Source organism: Catharus ustulatus, chromosome 1 (assembly GCF_009819885.2).
Source record: "Catharus ustulatus isolate bCatUst1 chromosome 1, bCatUst1.pri.v2, whole genome shotgun sequence".
NCBI classification, from domain to species: domain Eukaryota; kingdom Metazoa; phylum Chordata; class Aves; order Passeriformes; family Turdidae; genus Catharus; species Catharus ustulatus.
This window is the reverse complement of record NC_046221.1, coordinates 48,021,839-48,043,055: the sequence shown is the minus strand read 5'-3', so window position 1 is coordinate 48,043,055 and position 21,217 is coordinate 48,021,839. Positions and strand designations below refer to the sequence as shown.

The window sequence follows — 21,217 nt, the reverse complement described above, 5'->3', positions numbered from 1 at the left end:
ACTTATCCACATGAGAAACAATTTCACACTAAGCTAGAAGTAATGTGGTTTTAACATGCTGCAAAAATGACCAAAAACAAGGCTCTTTTTGACATAGACACCAGTATTTATTCAGAAATATTTGAGACATCTGTTGTAAAATTGTACAACAAGCATTTTTCCCTTTATAACCAATTAGATGAAGTAACAAAGCACAACTGCTTCATATTTTCTCCTCAGACTGGGAAATTATTGCAAAGTATTAATTCTGCCAATAAAGTTCCTTTGTAGGGAAATATGGCATCCATTTATTTCAAAGCTGGTTTCAAGAATGTGCTAGAAGACATACTTATCAATACTCTGATACAATTTTAACAAAGTTGCAAGAGATTTCTCAGTGCAACTGTAAAATTTAATATTGTTCAGCACTGCATAAGTTACATTGAAAAGATTGTTCATAATATTAAAGATTGTTCATAATATTTATTACCACTAGTTGCACTATTTCTGTTCACCCATCAATTTGAATTGAGGCATCCTTCATCATCCATATACATCAGACCTTCTCTTTGATCTCTAAGGGTAAATTTAAAGGCTGAGTAAATGTTCTTTGAAACACAGTGTGGCACAGCTGTTTATTGTTACACAGAAGACAGTAAGTCATTAAAATTGAAACTCAATTAAACCAGTGGAACATCCCCCTAATCATTTCCCAACTTTGAAGTAATACCCTTTTTGGTGATATCTCTAATTTAGAGTTAACTAGTTTTCTTCAAGTAAAATAAGTCAAACTTTGGCTAGGGTCAGAATTAATAAAGTACATCTTTCATCAAAGGACAGAGAGTTCCTGGCAATGCCTCTTGCTGTGATATTTGCACTTATAACATACAGCAAACACCCACCAGATATGCACAGTCTACCATGATAACCACATGAAACTCATCAAGCCTGCAGCTTTTACCAGTTTGCTGAAGGCTTTTCTCAATCCTAAAAAAGTACTTCAGCATTATGTAGCTAACTACACATTACTTATTAGTTCTTTAGCAATATTCTAATTAGGACAGGGTGAGCTAAATCTATGCCTCAAAGTGTAGCTGAATCAAAAGAAGACTTTAAGGATACAAGTTTATTAACTCTTAGATTTTGCAGGCCCTGTTATCATCAGTCTTTGTGTTTCAGCCATAACACAATTATGAAAAAAGAATTATTTTTTTAAAAATTTAAATCTGCCAGAGTCATGAAACACCTCATATGTTTGATTTTATGACATTTTCCAGCTCAGATACCAGATCAAAGTTTTAGGGTTGGGAGAGTCTGAATAAACATAGGGGCAAGGGAAACATTAATTTATGGACCTTCAATTACCATGTGAACATTAGCTGAACCACTGATACCAGGCTCATGAGAAGACTTAACCAGCTGACTGTTCAAAAAAATGTGGAACAGTCATAAACATATTCTCATTTAAAAAAAAAACAAAAAATCTGCAATTTTAATACTGATGATACATAGCTCTGTAACAATGTCAGGCATTCAGATTCAGGAAGATGTTGCCCTTTTTCTCCCTAAGAAAATTCCTTCATGACCAGGGGCTGCAATTCACAATGCAGCTACTGAGGAACATTACTGCAGTCAGATCTGTATCCAATCTGTGCTAGAGGTGAACACTTCAAAAGACAAAAAAATAACAGTGACACTGAGAGAGATTCTACACCTCACTGACTGTCATCCACAACCCGAGATGCTACCTTAAACTGCCAGTATTTTAATCTTGGGCTGATATGCAAGGGTATGAGTAACATTTGCCAAGCTGTGTCTCATGCTCTCTAAAACCCAGCATGTCCAATCACATCTAGCTCCAGCTGTGGATTCAACCACCCAGAAGCAGTGAAAACCTCCCTACATCACCAGAAGGATCTGGCTGTGCAACATGTTCACTGAAGTTCAAGAGCTCTCTCTCAAATTAGTGCAGTTAACCTCTGTGAATCATTTTTTAATTGCAGCAGTGTAGTTTTCCACTGCAAAAAAAGACAAGGAATTGGAAAAAAAAAAAAAAGAAAGAAAGTTAATAGTACAGACATCCCTGGCTCTCTGAAACTCTTAACCCAAAAAAATTTTAGCTAAAGTTATATATAACCTGCAGTTTAAAGCTTTGTTTTCACATGCATTTTAGAAACAATCTTCTAGTACGGTGTTTGTCATGCTTAGACTAAGGCACAAGGCAATTTCAGCTTCAAATGTTAAATCTGCTCTTTTACTCAAAGTTAAAAGACCTTTAAAGCTATTTTTTTTTGTTTCAAAAAAGCACTGAGAACTTTCCTGTATGCAACTCAAAACCAGCTGTACTTTGCAAGAAAAAACTTTCCAAGTGCCTAGCTCTCTGCAGTTTTTTGGCAAATCTGCTTGAAAAATTGAAAAGTGGGGGATTGAGCCAAAGCTTACTGAAGTCTATGGAAAAACTCCCACAGATTTCATCAGGATTTGGATTAGGCTCTGAAAAAGTCTAAGTAATTGAAAAATCAGTTCTGCATGTACAAAATACAAAATTTTCATTAGGTTTAGATTTATTTGACTCGTTTATGGTAAGGTGGAAGAGCAAATACACTGTAAATGGTGTTAGTGATGTACATACAGTTTTACACTGTTAATTCACCACAGAGTTCCATAGACTTGTACATGTTACTTACACTATCTACATAATAGAAATTATGAAATTAATCCCACATACACAAACATCTTCATTTTAAAGTGACTTGAATATTAAGAAAAAAATAACATTAACACCTCTATTGTTCAAGTAGGTTTTTAACTTTTTTTTTAAATTGAAAAACAAACATTTGCTTAAGTTTTTTTGACTGAAGACTAAAAAGACTTTTAAAAGCTGTAAGACATATTCAGAGACAACATATACAAAAAAATACTTATGCAAAAGACTATCTCATTCTCGGCACACTTGCTTAGGGTAATTTATAATAATGTAACACTAGCAGTTTTAGCTAAGGTGCACCTAATTTATGACAGCCTAAAAGAAACGTGTTTACTCAACCTAAGTGTGCCAGAAAACCACGAATAGCAAATACAAAATAAATGGATTTTGGTACCTGAAACAATGGCCACAATATCTCATGTAAACAGTTGCATTGCTGCTGAATGCAGGGTGCTACTCCCAGTCAGAAGAAAATAAGTCATTATACTTGACATATCCTGCTTCATTCATCTGTATCATCTCTGCTTATAACTATTCAGGAATGGACAATTTGCCATGGTTGTACTTAAGAGAAGTAGACAATCCCTGTAATTTTTTGGTGGTGTTGTCCAGATAGGGATTAGAAAGGAAAAGTAACATCATGGAAACTGCAGAGCTAATACGGTCTTCAAATGCCTACAGCTCATGTACAAATACCAGTGCACTTCATCATATAAGCTGTTCTTCAAATATCACAGGAAACAAAAGCTTAGAGGAACCAAGAAACCTGCTACATGGAAATCCAAAGACTAACCAGACATACAAAACTGAATCTTCATTAATACCATACCTTAAATAAAATTATTATGCTACATTATTAAATCTCAGCTTTATTTTTTTTAGTGGCATAATTTTTGCTGCCTCTTAAAATAACTATCCAGGTTTTAGCTTTACTTTTTTTACCTGCTACTATTGAATCTTCTGAAATGGAAGGTCAGAGACTGTACACTTTCTCTATTAGCTATACTTTTTCCATAGTTTTGAACGTTTACCTTATTAATGCAGATGTTAGAAGTTTATTTTTGCTTGTAGTCTCTAAAGGTTTCAAACAACATAGAAAATGAAGTCCGGTGACAAGCAGGATCATTAGGGGAAATTTTTTCAACTGACAATTATTTTCACCAAAAGCTTACCTCAACATAATGAATCATTTGTGACCACTTACATTAAGTAGGACATATTAAAATTTAATGGATTTCAACACAAAGAGCCAGCAATAGAATCGCACACACCAAGGCATTAATGTGTTGATCCCAATTGTACTTAGTTGAGGCAAGCTGGAATTACAATGCTGCCAACTAAATTTCATAGTACCACAAATGAATGAATCCCAAATCTCAGGAGGGATTTCTTTTTTATTCATTATGCATGACATTTTCCTCTTTATTCATTTTTTTAAATGCTATTGCTTTAGCCTTGTTAACCTTTGTACTCCTTCCCCCTGTGGTTTTTGCCAGCTGTAATATCAATTGAGGAGGGAAGATGCTCTAAACAACATAATAAAAACCTTCTCACAATCCTACAAAAATGTGTCTTGTTACTCTTCAATCTTATTTTTCCCCTTTTCGCAACACTGGAACTTGGAATGGCCTAGGGAAAAAAAGCATCTATTTTCTATCAGTACTTTCATTTCAATTAAAAAAAAGTCCAATGCTTTACCATTATTTATATAATCCCTGAAAATTAACCACTTGAAGAAATATCATTTGAGTCCTGCAGGGTAATGAAAGTTGACCAAGTGAATTCATATTAAAGACCACCTCAGACATTGCTCCCTGCTTGCTTCCCATGTCTGATATTCAGACTTCCAGTTTTCAGTGTGCTCACCTGAACCAAGCCAAGTGATGTAAGAACAGGTTGCAATGTGTTCTTAGGCTCACCACAATCTATTAATATGTAATCTGTGTTTTAACAGTAAAACACCTAAAAAAAAGTGTAGGTAGGAGCTATGACAAGACTGCAAGGCATATTTGAACTCTTTTTATATACAGGTATTACAGTATGACATTGGGAACACCACTTATCTTAATAATAGTTCAATTTTCCTTTCCACATAAATAAATTACCAAAGGTACTACAACAATAGAAATAAAAGTTTTAAAGAGCTAAGGAAGTTACAATGAAAAGAAATTAAAAAGAGTAAAGATACACATCAGAGAGCCAAGCAATCAAGTTTCTGGCTCCACTAAACTGTTCTTAAACTTTTCTTAAGGAACCACAAAAACTTCCTGCTGTAAGCTCTCCCAAAATTCTCCCTAATGACTTGCTACTCCCCTTCCTTTTCACTAAATCAGCCTTATGGGACAAGGGACATATTTTAGTCTCAAAAATAGAACCAAACAACTAGTGTAAAATGTTTTATGTATTACTATTCACTTTTTGTAGGCCTTTACATTAAAGTAGAACTGTACAACAGCTGACAATTTTCTGAGAAAATATTTTCAACACAAAGAACTAGAAGTCAAATTAAAGCTGTAGCACTGTATCATGTTCCATTATATACTATATCACGTCTCATTGTTAGGCCACCTAACACAATTTAACAGGAGTGCATGACAATGCTGAGGGCTGTAAGAGTCAGAACCATTTTAGCTCTTATCATTCTTATGTGATCATCATTGCAATTCGAGAGAAGAAAGTTATGCTTAAACTGGCACCACATGGCCAGGCAGAGCTGCACAAATTTGACAAAAGTACACAAGGATTGCACTGCTTATGGATTTAGTCTCTGTTACACCTTTGTCAAACCTTGTAAAAATCTCCTAGCATGATAGATCCAGACTGCTACCACAGGATCTTCCCTGCAGTTACTGCTTTGAGGGCCCCAGATTGACAGCCGACCAGGAAAAGGTCTTCCTACCCTTTTCGTTGCTCCCTCTCTCTGTCAGACTCATTTACTCCCTTGGGTGGCTAGTAGATGGGGTAGTAACCCTAGTTATAACAGTGAAGGGACTGTACATGGAGTTGCCTGGACATCAAAGGGCACAGGATGGAGAAGGAAACCAGCAAAGCCAAACGTAGAGAGGAGAAATACAGAAAACAATTGAGGAAAACCAGAGGGGGAAAAAATGAATCAGAGCCAAACTGGTAGCCTTACTAGAAGGAAGAACTAAAAGGAAAAGATAAAAAGTACATTTTTTTACCAAATGTTTGTTTGCTTTAAGACAGTATGAAAAATACAGGAATTTCAGTGACATGGGATCTGTTTTGGTCTTAACGCACATAGTATACAAGACAATCTTACTGTCTATTTAAATGAGGAGTTTAGTTTTATATTATACATTACAATACTTTTTCACTGATAGTAGACAACCCACTTCCCAGGCAAATCCATAAAGTTATTTAATTGATCAACTTGTGTTATTTTAATGAAGTTAGATGAGTTAGAATTTCCTCTATAACAGTTAAAATCACTTAATGTCAATTTCATATTTAAGGGCTGCACCAAGAAATCTGTAGGAATGAATTGACACAGTGCTTTGGGCAGAAAAAGCCTCCAGGTACATCTAAGAAAAAAGTCCTTAGCAAAGTGATTTTCAATGAGAAGTAAGCACTATTATTAAGGTTTGGATTTCCTGAATTCAAAGATACTTACCAATGTCCTTTAGGCACTCTTGCAAGTGTTACTCGAATGGAAGCAGGGAATAGTGGAAACAGGTGAGGAGTATTATGATAAAGATGGGTAAAATGCTGAATCCAATTTGGTCAATGACAACCAGTTTCATCAGTCAGTGCTGAACAGTGCCCAGGTCTACAAAAATCTTTCAAGTACTTTCAACAACCTTTGTGAATACTCTTCCTTACATAGATTTAATAAGCAGTCCTAAAATGTTTTATAAATAACCAATATATTGAAACTAAAAAAAAAAAATCTAAAACCATTATTTTAAGGGTTACTAGAGGAGAAAAAAAAGTTCAATATTTAATTCCCACAGAAAATACATGGAAAATATCTTAAATAAGAATCACACTTCATTATGGACTGCAGTCTTCTGCAGAAATAAACAACACTGGACTTATGTCACATCTGTGAGAAACAACCCATATTTTTATACTTCTTTGTACCACCATGAGGGGCTATAAAAACTGACAATGCATCATGGCCTCAGGCTCACAATACTTAAGTTACAGGAAAAGATCTCAAATCAAGTTCTGTCAGCCCCACATGATTTTTATAAGTATAGGCTGGTGGTTCAAAAGCACTGTCTGAGCCTTAGGGCCAACTTCTGTATCTGTGTCTTCTTCAGGTTACTTGAAATTCAAACTACAGTAAATTCACGAATACAAGCCGCACTGAGTATAAGCCGCATCTCTGAGTGTTGGCAAACATTTCGGTTTTTGTCCATAGATAAGCCGCACCCGAATATAAGCCGCTTTGTCGTTCGCAGCGAGGACCCGCGTGCAATTAGTAACAGAACCGCGGGAGGGCGGGGTTTACTGGCTGAGCTAAGGCTGTGCAGGCTCGGCCCGCTAGGGGCCGCTGACGGGGCCAGGTGGCCCAGCCCGGTGCTGCCGCTCGGGGCCAGCCGCCGCTGCCACTGGGCTCGGTCACCCCGGGTCGGCGCTGCCCCGCGGTGGCAGGCAGGGACGGAGCTTCCCCTGCTCCTACGGCAGCGGCGGCGGGCGGGGACGGAGCTTTCCCGCGGCCGTGGCACTGGCGGCGGGCAGGGACGGAGTTTCCCCGCTCCTGCCGCGGCGGCAGTGGGCGGGGACAAAGCACCCCGTTGGCTCCCCGAGCCGCGGCAATGGCTTGCACGGGGCTCCTGTCGGCTCCCCGAGCCGCAGCAATGGCGGCGCGCGCTTCCCCCCCCCTCCCTGGGCCGCAGCAATGGCAGCGCGGGGCTCCCGTCGGCTCCCCGGGCCGCAGCAATGGCGGCGCGCGCTTCCCCCCCCTCCCTGGGCCGCAGCAATGGCGGCGCGCGCTTCCCCCCCCTCCCCGGGCCGCAGCAATGGCGGCGCGCGCTTCCCCCATCCTCCCCGAGCCGCAGCAATGGCGGCGCGGGCTTCCCCCCCCCTCCCCGGGCCGCGGCAATGGCGGCACGGGCTTCCCCCCCCCCTCCCCGGGCCGCGGTAGGGGCGGCCCAGGTCCCCCCTCTCCTCCCCAGGCCGCGGCAATGGCGGCGCCGGGCCCCCCCCGTCTCTCCCCTGGGCTGTGGTAGAGGAGGAAAGAGAGCTCTCCCGCCTCTCTCCCCGCCCCCCGTGCTGCCTACAGGGAGCCAGGCTCCACCCGCGGTGCAACAGAGTAGCGATTTGTAACAATCGCAAAATGCCGACTTTGCAGCTGCTCGGCTCAGCACTCCGGCAGGCACTTCTGAGGTTGTATTAGCCGCTCCTGATTATTAGCCGCATTTCCGGTTTAGGAGCAAAATCTTAGTCAAATTGGTGCGGCTTGTATTCGTGAAATTACTGTATATGATTCTAACTTCTCCAGGGAGAAAAAAAATTACTGTACATGCTACTGAGATAACATTATACACACAGACTGCAACCTGTGTGAGTACAAATGGAAGCCACTACATTTTTCAAGATATTCTAAATTTGAGTCTGTTAAAGTTGGAGAATACTTGACTTACACAGCATGTTCCCTTCTGCGAATGACCAATGAATTCATAAGTAAGGGTGTAAGAAAGAAATTTGCATCTACAAAAATCTTATTTCTTCAGATCAAACTATTACTAGTCTTTCTTCACATACACTCAAGCATACTAAAAACTTGCAGCAATATTTGTCTAATTCTCATATATAAATTAATATTACACTCCCAGGATCTCAAATCCGCATTTTTTTCCAATTAGTACTAACATTCTCCACAAGTTTAATAGCATGTAAACAGAGAGTTCCTTAAGGAATATGACACATTCTGTTTCATTCCACTTTTCCAGTGAAGAAAACAGCTTTCAAAGGGGCAGTATCCACTCACAAATACCACCACAGGATTTTGAAAACCAGTTTTTATAAGCTTTTGCATGAAAATGAAGCCCTAGAAAAATCTGTCTCCTAAAGCATGAATATAGATTACGGGTGCATATATATACTTAATGTGGTAAAGAACACTGACTTTAAAGTTTGCATTTACCCATTCATAATCTAAGTGGAAGGTACATTATTATATAAAGTAAAACTATTATCAACTTTATTAATTAAAAACTATGAAAACAAAGTATCTAGTCAAACACTACAGTGCTTATTCTGCATAAATACACAATGGGAAACATCTGGTCAGGCAACAAATTTGTAGAAAAGGGTCTTGAAATTGAGATAGGGCAGCGCACAGTACAATATACTTCCTGCACAGACTAAAGAAAAAGTATTCCATTTCAGAGAACAAAGTTTAGGATTGAAAATCATCCATAAAAAGAATGCTAGCATTTTGTCACAATTAGTATAAAAGAAAAGTTACTGGAGAAATGTACTAAAAACATTCTGAAGTTTTAAACAATTAAAGAACATCAGTAATTGCCAGCTCCACTTTCAACATTCACAATAAAACATTCTGGTTTGCAGGAAAAAACAGGTATATCAAACATTAGGAAAATCTTCCAACAAGTACACTAAGCTACTATAGCAGCTATCAAGATATCATTCAAGGTGTTTAAGAGTTCAGATAAACTTTGTCACTGATGTTCTGAATCACTTAACTGCATTGCAACACAAAGTGGAAAACTAGATGGGCAGTCATCTTGCATTCTAGCTCTAACTTGATATAACTTCCAAATACTCCATTTAAATGACACTATTTGTAAGTCCTATTTCCTGGAAGCAAAATATTCATCCTTTGCCTTATAATTTCAGTTCTAAATTCAGCCGTCTGGGAAGATTAGTCTGGGAAGTCTTTAGCATTCCAGAGATATCAGTGATGAAGCTCAGTAATTGACTTTCTGGTAAAATAATATTTTCTCTACTGCTCCACTTATATTGAACTATGTGAGTAAATAATGCTAAAGCACAGTACAACAACCTCCTAATGAAGCCAAGAGAAAAAATACTGAAGCCAAGTTAAAAAAACAGTAAGAAAATGGATGCTCTAAAGTATAGTTCTCATTTTAATTTTAAAATCGTTGCTTGCACTATTTGCACACCAGATTAGGAATTCTTATAGGAAAAGCAGTATCACATTCTAGTCAAAGAGTAACCAAGCTTTCCAAAATATAGGTGAAGCAATATTGTAAACAGAGCTCCAATCAGACTGACATCTAAACAACTCTTCAAACTCTCACACTTACTACTCATCAAGGTTTTAAAAGCAATCCTGCACAACACACAGATATTATATGAGACCATTAAAAGCTACAGAATTAACTCACTGCAGGTCATCAGGATTTATGCTATCAATTCTCACACCCAGTAAACTCAATAAATAACAATGTGGGTGGTCTACAGTATCTTTCCAAGCACTTTCCTGGCACTGACTGACACTTTGGGTTGGCACCACTGCCTTAACCCCTCATCCAGCCATTTATGCATTGCCAAAGGCAACACAGTACATGATATAGCCTGATATGGTTTACAGTTATAATCATATTTAGTCAATTATTCTTATTAAATTATAATCACCCATTTAAGAACATCTTGCATACTGGAAAGCTGTCATTCCTCCTCTGAAATTTCTCTTTATTTTTCCCTCAGAAGAAACAAAAGTGAACTCCATTCCATTTGGCTAGGTTTTCCTTAAATTGTGCTCCCGTGTGAATCCTACTCATGAAGAATAGATAGAAATAATCATATACCCTCAGTAAAAGTCAGTGACTACAACACAAAGTTGGAATTCACCTTCAGTGGAAACATTGCTATCTCTTATTCAGCTGACGGTTCAATATAACCCTATGAGCCTATCCTATGGCAATAGTGCTTATGGAATTATTTCTCAAATTTTAGTTTGTCAGATTCTTACTTGTGAAAGTCCTTGGCACTTGTCTCAACTGAAAACCATCTTAACCTTAGGTCCTTCCTCTAATTTATCAAGATCAACATGTATACTCTCAATATGCGTCAAACTACTGCAAGCTTGTTGCAAAACCACAATTTTAACACTCATGCACCTATTCCATCACTAGACTATTAAAAAAAAAACAGTGAAAAAAACCAAACCCAGGAAAGACCACAGTCTACCTCTAACATATACTCTTGGATTAACTACAAATACTGACAACTACTTCTGAAGGCATCTTTCAAATAGTTGCACACTTCAAGATAATCATCAGCTTTTCAATGTGGCTTCAGACAATTTCTCTAGATTACAGGGTAATCATCTTGAATGTATTAAATACAACTTCTAGAAATTTAGCCGACTGTTACAGTGCTGCAATACTCAAGGGTCCTAGGCACTTTAAAATAAATTTTTAAAAATTGGTTGTTACAGATAAAGGGGTTTGTATCATTAAGAAAAAGAACGGGCTTAAAAATGTAATCCTTTGGCATTGAATGTAATCCTCAAGCTAATGTTGGTTACTCTACTGAAAAATTATGGGACCATCTTTGGCTTGGCATGGAGCTTAAACATCCAGAAAAACCTTCCCCTACATTACCATCCAGTATTTAATCACAGATACAAAAACAATTCTCTGTCTCCCCCTCCACATATGGTTCAACCTCATTCTCCTCTACCTATTCCAGTTCTCTCCTTTAAGGGCTGGGAAAAGGAGTTCCTCTATATTCTATGCTTTATCAAAGAGCTCTTGACTCAACAGCACAGTCATTTTGTATACTGGTTTCCCTTATAAGGCATCAATTTCTTCCATGTGTAGACAGAAATAGGTGCCTTTTGCTGGACTCAACAGTGAGTCAAATTTTTTTTATTATCCCCACTAATAACACTGTTTTCACACTGAGGATGGTTTGAGCACAGGAATTAATTTCTTTCAGGTAAATCTAACCAGGCAGATGAATTCCAGGAACGTACCTAGAGCACTTCAACTGCTAATGAAGAACCAGTACTGGCACAGAGTTTCTGACTGAAACACAGAGATGATACAAGTTATGTTGCCAGCCTCAACTCCTCCTGCCTGTAGATCTGCTTCTAACAGACCACATTACCTGCCAAGGTAGAGATTGCAAGAGAATACCCAAAGAGTGACAAGACAAACATATCTACAAAGTGTCAGTGAAACCTTTATTCTCAAAAAGAAGTTTCAAGTTTTCTCAGTCTGTTTAAAGACAAACACATAGAGTTTCAAATCACACAGCATATCCTGCTGGAGGGTAACTACTTAAATACTATGCCCTTCTGAGCATTTGACAGAAGTATTTCTCTCTGATGAGTTTCTCATTAATTACAATAACAGTCTTAAATTTCAACCTCTTTCAAAAACTATAGTCTCTCAACAGCTCATGAGTAAAATTTGAGATTGCAAATTCTATCAAGAGTAGTATTTCAAATTTGTTTACAATATTTACAAATTTTACTCTTTCCCTAACAGAATCATAATCTAATTGCATCATTCCCTGAACTCAATAACACTACTCAATTGAATAGGAAGAAATTAATTTCCTTATTAAATCAATTCACATTATTAGCATAGGTGGAAAAAATTTGAACTCCAGCTGTTCACACCTTTTCAAAATTCTCAGAAGGAAAAACAGTGGTTATATAATCAAAGTTCAACAAATGAAATGCCCTTCAGACATATTTTAGTCTCACAAAGAAATACAAACAAATTTGTAAAGCCAATATGATACTTATTCTGCCTCATTTCCTTACACATGACTATGAGTTATTGCAATCACATCAAGACAGACATGACTGGTGTCACCACCAGCCCTTTATTAGAAAACTTTTCCTGCCATCTTTCAGTGAACTTCTTTCTAACAACTCTGACTTGTTCCCTCATAGGCAGCCTCACACAGTACTGACTCCTTTTTCTTATAGGCAGGTCCACACCACTCTGACTCCTTCTCTCCTCTCTGCATGACTGGCTAAACTCCAGCCTGTCCCCTTCCTGGCTGCCTAACCCTGACTGTCTGTCACACAACATCTTTTTACCTTGTCTGTCCCTTGCACAACCACATGTCCCTTATCTCCTCACAACCACTATACAGTCTGCAACTGTTTTACCAGATCATTTATAGTGGTACAGGCAAAGGAGGGCTGCACATAATAAGGACTTTTGAGTTGCTGAAACATTGTACAGAGCATTCATATTATATTAAACAAGAACTTTTCTTCGTAATGTAAGAAAGCAAAATACAGTAATTTCACAATTACAAGCTGCACCTGATTATAAGCCGCAGGTCTGGGTGCCGGCAACATTTCGTTCTTTGTCTATGCATAAGCCACACTGGATTATTAGCTGCACTTTCGTTCGCAGCGAGGATCTGCGTGCAACTTTCACAAAGTTGCCAATTAGTAACAGAATCGTGGGATCATGGGGTTTACTGGCTCGGTCCTGCTCGGGACAGCTGCCAGGGAGCGGCCCCAGCCCCGCTCGCCGCTGCTGCTGGGAGGCAGGGGAGCGGCATTCCCTGGCCGGCGCTGCCAGGAAGAGGGAGAGGCATGCCCGGCTGGTGCCGCCGGAAGGCAGGGGAGTGGTGTGCCCGGCTGGTGCCACTGGGAAGCGGGAGAGGGGCGTGCCCAGTCAGTGCTGCCAGGAAGAGGGAGAGGGTCTTGCCCAGCCGCTGCTGCTGGGAAGAGGGAGAGAGGTGCGCTCGGCCGGTGCTACCGGGAAGCGGGAGAGGGGCGTGCCCGGCTGATGCCACCTGGAAGCAGAAGAGGGGTGTGCCCAGCCGGTGCCACCAGGAAGAGGGAGAGGGGCATGCCCAGTTGGTGCCATCACCGCGCCTCCTGGAGCCGGGCAGCGCTGCCGCTGTGTCGCCACTGCCCCACCACCCAGGGCCAGGCAGGCTCCGGCTCGTCTCAGGGCTGCTGCTGGCTCGGACTTCCGGGTTGGGAAATTTCCAAAATTTGTTCATATATAAGCCACTCCTGAATGTAAGCCTCACTTCCGGTTTGGGAGCAAAATTTTAGTCAAAATGGTGTGGCTTATAATCGTGAAATTACTGTACTGATAATCAAGATACTGCCCTAACACAACTCCAATCAAAAACAATATCCATGAAGCCAACAAAATAAACTCCCAACTTTAAGTATGATGCATGTATAAAATACAAACTTTTCGTTACAGAAAAGACTGAAGTAAGAGTAAGAGTAAGAGCAGCAAAGACTGCTATAAAAGAAGGAAAGCATTGAGGACAAAGACCACAGTGATACTACGGTTTAGGAGAATATGAAGCTGAAAGAGCAGCCAATCCAGATTTGGAGCAGAAACATGGGTAAAAAATGCATGTTTCCAAGTCACCAGGAGTATCTGATGTTTACTAAGAGTATGTCTATCTATTTGTCTCACTGGAGGAAAACAGTAGGAAGAAAATGTCTCATAACAGCAACAAGATGCTAAACTTCAGAGTCAACAAAAAAGTACAACTTTGCTCCCACTATAACTAAAAAGCAGGGATACAGAAAAGGATATGAATAAAATTTCCTTAAAAATAATTCTGTGACATTCATGCAAATCATTGTGCACTGTGAAATGTTGCCCACATTCTTGTTCTATACAGGAAATATTACTCCACACATACTTAAATTGGTTTCATCTTCAATTTCATGCTTTCTGTGAGATACCACCAAGTCAACTAGTACTTTAGAAAAGTTCCAGATTTTATTTAGTGTTATCGCTACTTCATGAGTTTTCATATGGTATGCCATAAAGCCATTAATTCAAATGTATTAATTTCTTTATCAATAAAGCAGGACTTTTCACTCCTCTTTTTTCTATTACATTAGAAACATACACACATCCAATTTAAAACTCCAAAGAAATAAGTGATAAGAAATAAGTGATAAGAGTTTTTCAGCACAAGGATCATCTGTGTTTCATTTGCTGCATTACTGTGGGTATTGTGTAAAAGCAACAGTAAAGGTTGAATAAAATGAGAAAAAAACTTCAGACTTGAAATTATCTTATTATCTAAGTCATTCTACTTGTCAGCAACACAAACAGTGTTTGGTTTCCACAATCATGGAAAAACAAACTGCCAAGAAAATAAAATGTGGAAATATTTTTGTTTTAATATGTAAATAAATATTTTGGATTCTGAATATTCATGAACTTCATGTCTTACCCAGCATGACAGCAGCTTGCTGAGTGGCCAAGTCTGTACTCAATGAAAGGCGACCGCCTTTGGCCAATCTATCACAGAAGAGGGTGATGTTCTTCTTCAGTCTACTGGTATCTTTGGGCATGGACAAGTGGCTGCTGAGGGTCAGGGCCTGCTCCTTGGAGCTCTTTGACAAACAAGTTCTTAACAAGTAAGAGACAGCAGCATCCACAGTTTCTTCCCAACCCTGCATTAGAGAAAAGTAAATTAAATAAAATTAGGTAAACTGAAATATGGTATAGCATATTAAAAATAAGGTAACAAATCATGGACTGAGAATTTTCAAACTATACTGATACATAAAATATGATTTTGGGGTTAATGAGTGTCATGAACACCCAACTTCAACTTGTACAAGCAAAAGTTGAAAGAACAAACTTGTTCTAATATTGAGGTCAACAGAGAAATCTAATTTCAATAATAACAATGTATGGACAGTATGTGGTAGAACAGTTAAATTCAGTCAGTGCATTATTAACTGAAAACCAGAAGTTCCTCGTTGTGACACTTGAAATTAAGAACAGAATGGAGATGTAAATAAAAGTATAATATGTAGTATATAATATTATGATGATATGTCAAGGCCAGGAAAAAAAATTTATTCAATTACACATTCCTTACAAAGGAATCACAAAGATTCTAATAATGTGCCAATAGCAGAGAAAATCATGACTGCAACACAAAGTATTCAGTACCCATTTATCAGATCAATTAACCTTAATTTATGAGCACAGGTGTGTCAGTGCTCTGCTGAACAGGGACTTTGATTTCATCATAATGTCAAGCTGTAAATAGTTATGAAAAGATCAGCTTAGTAATCACTTCCAGTTAAAACAAAGAAATTAAATTCAGTAAAAGCAATTAAGTTTTTTTCACTAAGCACCTTGAATAGCCCATTCAAAAGTTAGCTTTGAATCTGTAATCTGTACTGTGGTTTTCAGTGATACAAACAAATCAAAGGCATTCCTTTAAGTAAGAACCTGGATAGAAGTCATACTATTTGTGACAAGGTTATGAGGTCAATGCATAAAATCTAATACATGATATCTAACTCGTTTTTGCAGTATGACATGCAGATTGACTCCTCTTGATCCATTCTGGAATCTTAAACACTGTGACAAGCCTACGTGATTAATCTACAGCATCTATAATTAATAATTTACAAGACAGTCACAAAGATTTCACATGTCTTTTCATGACAATCTTACAGAGCTTAGATAGAGTTAACAACTAATGTAAAGGGCTTTGTTGTCTGCTATTTTCATGACTCATAACATCTCTTCGTATTCAGCCACCTGTAAGCAAGTTCTATGTATGTGCTGCCGACATGAAAGTATATTTAATCACTGTAGTATTAGTGTCTGCTCTCTCAACGCTCCTGATTGGGATTTATTTTGGCAAGTCTTTACTGACTTTAGAAGTTTTGACATGCTAATCTGGAATCACTCAGCTCTACTTGCTGCTAGACTAACAGAAAGTAACACCAAGCTTTCACTTTATGAGGTGAGTACTCAGAAAAGAAAATTCAGGTATCCAGTTGTAGTTAATACAAACCCAGAATCTTCTAGTTTTTAAGCTCTTTCTTATGATGTGTTCTACTCGACTGAAAACGCTCAGCTGAACAGCAAAATTGCCTGCCTACGCAAATTTCCATGACTCAGTAAGAGTAGCATTTGAAAGAATGATGGTGTCAACCCTGACATAGCTCACTGAGCAAATAAGGTTTATGGATTTCTTCAATTAAATACATAACCGTTTTTGTAGAGGACACTACTTTTAACACGGAGAATCAAAGGCCACTTTCCTGACCTTGTTAAATTCCTAAGAACAGATCCAGGGCAGATGCTTACTAGTGCTAAAGTACACTAGTGAGATCACACAGTCATATGAACTTCATCCTTGTCCAAACATTCTCTGTACTCTGTGTCCTGGAAATGTGATGGGTGTGTATAAAATATTTACATTTTGTAGAGGAACAGGATCACCTAGAGAGGTTTTCTTAGTCAGCATTTTCCTTTCTGACTTCAGAAAAACAACATTAACCTATTATCTTATCTGGATTTGCCCCCATAAAAAAATCCATACATCAGAACAAAAAACACATAAATTAGAAAAATCATGCCAATCAATCAATCAATGCTGTAGTAGCTTAACATTTTCCAAATATTCTAGCAAGAGTCCATTAGAATGCAATGCATCCACTGACCTGTGATGGTGACAGGAAATCATCCATTCTGCAGCCAATTTAAAGAGGTTAATGAACTCGTAAATGCTGTCTACATTCCCACATATTGGGCAATGAAACTTAATATGTACAAAGCACCAAAAAACAGCCAAGCCAGCCACTCCTAATTATACTACAAATCATGAAAAATAAGAACAACATAAACATAAGAGTCTTAAGTTTCACTAAAAGACAAAGAAACAGACGATTAACTGTTCTCAGCATACAGTAGCTCAGAAACTGGCCAATATGTTTATCCACATAAGTTATAAAAATGCAGGCAAAAGCATTTAAATAAAAGCACTGAATTACAAGCTAACAAAAGTCAGGAAATTAAAAGTGGCCAGTATTCTGTCCTTGGCTCACACAGGTATGTTTTACTTTATACCACAGCCTCAATATTTTCCAACCCTTGTTCTTGTATTTCATTTCCATGTAAAACTGGTTCTTCAGGAGACCATAAAACTATATTCTCCAATTCAAGGTCTGTTGACCTAGTAAATCCAGTCAAATCCAAAGCAGCCTTTATGATTAATACGTACACAAAAGCTACCTCTAAATGAAAAAAAAAAAAAAAAAAATTGGAAAACTGTTCAGGTGATTTTGTACAACTGAAAATTAATGGTTGCAAATTAGACTGCACTTGTCAGCCATTTTTATTGGTGCAAGGGGGGAATTGAAGGAACAAGAAAAATTCTTCACATGTTAAAAAAGCTGAAAGATGCTTGAAAAGAAAACTATTCTCATCTATAGTCCACACTGCAGAATGTTTCTACTGCCACAGTTGTAATATTCACTAATAGCTTTTTGAGTACTATTCTGCATATTTGACAACCAAAAAGAACACCTTCGACCGGAGCATTATGCCAGTAATTCATCATTCTATGACCAGCAAGCATTGCCATGACTGCAACAATAAATATCAGTCAAGACTTACAGAAAGAGTCATTACTGAATCATCCAAATTCTTCATGTAATTGAAATAGACAATGTTTTGCATATATACATTATTTTTCTCTTTTAGATAATAGGTAGATTGACACTTTCTTTTAACCAAATCAACTACATTGCAGGAGGCTGAAGACCAAACACAGACTTGTGATACTAGTATGGCTAATATATATTAGTACACATCACTTGTGTTCTGTACAAATTGCCATGAAGGATCCTCAGATGTCATGGCATATCTGAATGTGACCATAATTATACATTCAATCTCACTTTGGGATAGGACTTTCTTGTATTGCACTGTTTATAGGTTCATATTTTGCACTGGAATGGTTTCTTCTGTGGTTCCCCCATGATCTGTTATATGGTTTAACCCTCCCCTTTTCCCTCCAGCCGGACCGGATTGGCTGTGATCCGGGATTCCTCCGTCCTGTACCGAGGTTTGAAATTCCCTGCAATTTCTCACGCTCTCTCTCTCTTTTCCCTGAAACCCATTCAGGAATAAAGGCTTTGAATATCCCAAGAAGAAGAGCCTCATTTGGTCTTTTGCCTTGTTCCATGCTGGAATCCTGAGTCTCCTCCTGGTCCTGAGCTAGCGAGAAGCCAGCGAGGAGGCTCGGGTATTTTACAACAAGGCTTCATCCAGAGCACCTTGTTTGTAGCCTGACACTTGGCTGCAAGATTCCACTCCCCAAGAGTTTAGCTCGTCAAAAACAAAGTCAACTAGACATAGATAGGGGCTGGTTCTGAGAGAAAGATTTCCATATGGTTGTCATTAAGATACTTGGAGCACATGTATGTAGGAAGAAGTGTGAGATAGGGTTTGTTGTTAGATTTGGCAGGTTTACTCATAAAGTATACCTTCTTAACACATTTATATTTCAGAGATCTACAAATGAATACTGTTTGTCTGAAGTACAAATAAATAATTCTAATAGCATATCAGTCAAACTTGAACACGATTACTAAGTTGCATGCATAAGCCAGAAGAGTATTTGATTGTGTATCTTTTACTTTGAAAGTCTTTATCTTTATTAATAATAGTCCTAAGGCAACAGCCATTTTCTAAGCTGCTTATAATGTAACTTAGCCTGGAGTGACAATCAAGGCAGTTCTGAAAGAATTCGAATGCCATATGAAATATACTGCATAAACTACGCAAAATTGATGCCAGACAAATTATGGGAATTCTTATAGCTGTTAACTCAGGAATTTGCCTGACTATATCTTATCTCTTTATTTTAGACACAATAGTGATTTCACCAGTTTTCAAAAATGCTAGAATACTCAAAAGTTCTCAACATGAATTGCAATCTTGGCATTTCTGCTTATCTCAACCACCAAAGAAGAGGTTTCTGTGTCTGAAAGCACTGTATATGTTAATTCACAAGAAACACCAGCCACGTGTCTCTCAGCACTCTGCTTTTAAAGCAATTTTTAAAAATTATCTTATTGTTACACATACAAACCAGTAGTCCACTTATCCATGGCTACTCACCTGGTAGTATCCAACACAGGCACAGACCATCAGCAAATTTGGCCAGGAATTTACTGTGGTACCAGTCTTCCTAACTCATAGTTTTCAAGCACATTCTGTATTTCTACCTGATCTATTTGTCTCAAAGAGGAGAAAACAGCCACAGAAGCCATAAAGTAGGTATGCAATATCTGCCTATGCTGTTAGAAATGGAAATGACAAACCTTCCTTGTGAGTGTCCCTGAAAAAGTACAGCTAAAAAAATAATTGATAAAGCCTTTAGGACACCTTTTGAAAATAATTGGAATAAAAGAAAAGAAAAAGGCAAACTAATAGACGCAGTATCTATTTAGCACTCAGAAAAAAATGCAAAATATTACTGAAGTTGTAATGTATTACATCTGAACAGTGTCAAGAGACAACATATTTTTTTAAGAAAAGGTTTTTTAAGAGAAAAATTATTCATTGTTGAAGAATTATCCTTGAAACAGTATAAAACCAGTTTTATTTAACATAATGCATTAACAACATCAGTCAGACTATCTGGAATGTTCTACAATTCACTTTTGCATTAAAAAAAAAATCAAAAAAAACCAAAGCAAAAGCACTTCCGCACATATAAATAACTAAAACCTACCACTGGAATAATTAAAAAACAGGGAATGGGCAAAATACTACAGAGTACTGGAACTCATATCTGATGAAAATCCAGACAAATGACTGAAGCTTAAATACACTCCAAATCTATTAAGTGCCTAAGGAACACATTTGTACTGAGCACACGATAGAAAAATCACAATGAAAGTTCTTACATTATACCTGTTCTCTCTAGTCATATCTTTCTTTAAATCATTTATCATGCATAATGTTTATAATATTAACTAATCTTATTTTGACTTCTACTGCTGTTTAAAGAAATTCAGTTCTAATAGGAATTCACAGACTGATGAAAGCAGTATCAATGTGAGGATATATTTGAATATCCCAAACAAAGTAAGAGACAGAGCAACAAAAAAAAAAAAAAAAAAAGAAAAAGGAAGAAAATTACTATGCTATGTAGTTCTAGAAAAATGGTTCAAAACAGTTGATTAATCAATTTCACTTTAAATCATCTTCATTTGTGAGATGGTACTCTGAAGTTAACCTGTGAAGAGCTACATTATAGTCATTATAGACATTTACAGTAATTTCATGATTATAAGCCACACCATTTTGACTAAAATTTTGATCCCACCCCAGAAATGTGGCTTACACTCAGGAGCGACTAATATGTGAAAAATTTTCTGAAATTTCCAACCCTGGAAGTGCAGCCGAGGTGCCGAGCCGAGCACCAGCCAGTAAAACCTGGGATTGCGCGATTGTTACAAATTGATTACTCTGTTGAGCGGAGGGTGGAGGCGGGATCCATGCCGGCAGCGCGGGGGTGGGGGAGGTGTGGGGCTCCCTCCTTCAGGCAGCACAGCCCGGGGAAGAGGCGGGGGGCTCCGTGCTGCCATCCCTGCGGCTCGGGGGGGAGGTGGGGGCTCCCTCCTGCGGGCCCCGTGGCCCGGGGGGAGGCGGGGAGCTCCTGCCCCCGCCTGCCGCCGCGGGAGCAGGCAGGCTCCATCCCCACCTGCCGCCGCTGCCATGGGTGCCGGTGGGTTCCTTCCCCTCCTGCCACCGCTGCCATGGTTGCCGTCGAGCTCCGTCCCTG

At 38.5% G+C, this 21,217-nt stretch overlaps 1 protein-coding gene across 7 annotated transcripts in view; it reads right to left on the bottom strand.

The window, feature by feature from the left end:
* BBS9 (Bardet-Biedl syndrome 9) overlaps window positions 1-21,217 on the bottom strand; it is a 362,362-nt gene that overhangs the window by 171,699 nt on the left and 169,446 nt on the right. For 6 of the 7 annotated variants that reach the window (XM_033076476.2, XM_033076468.2, XM_033076447.2 and 3 more), the window contains one exon: window positions 14,840-15,062. In XM_033076476.2, the coding sequence (XP_032932367.1) occupies window positions 14,840-15,062 (223 nt within the window). Of the gene's footprint in view, window positions 1-4,244; window positions 4,316-14,839; window positions 15,063-21,217 lie in introns of those variants that run through there. The other variant, XM_033076492.2, reaches the window with a different exon arrangement.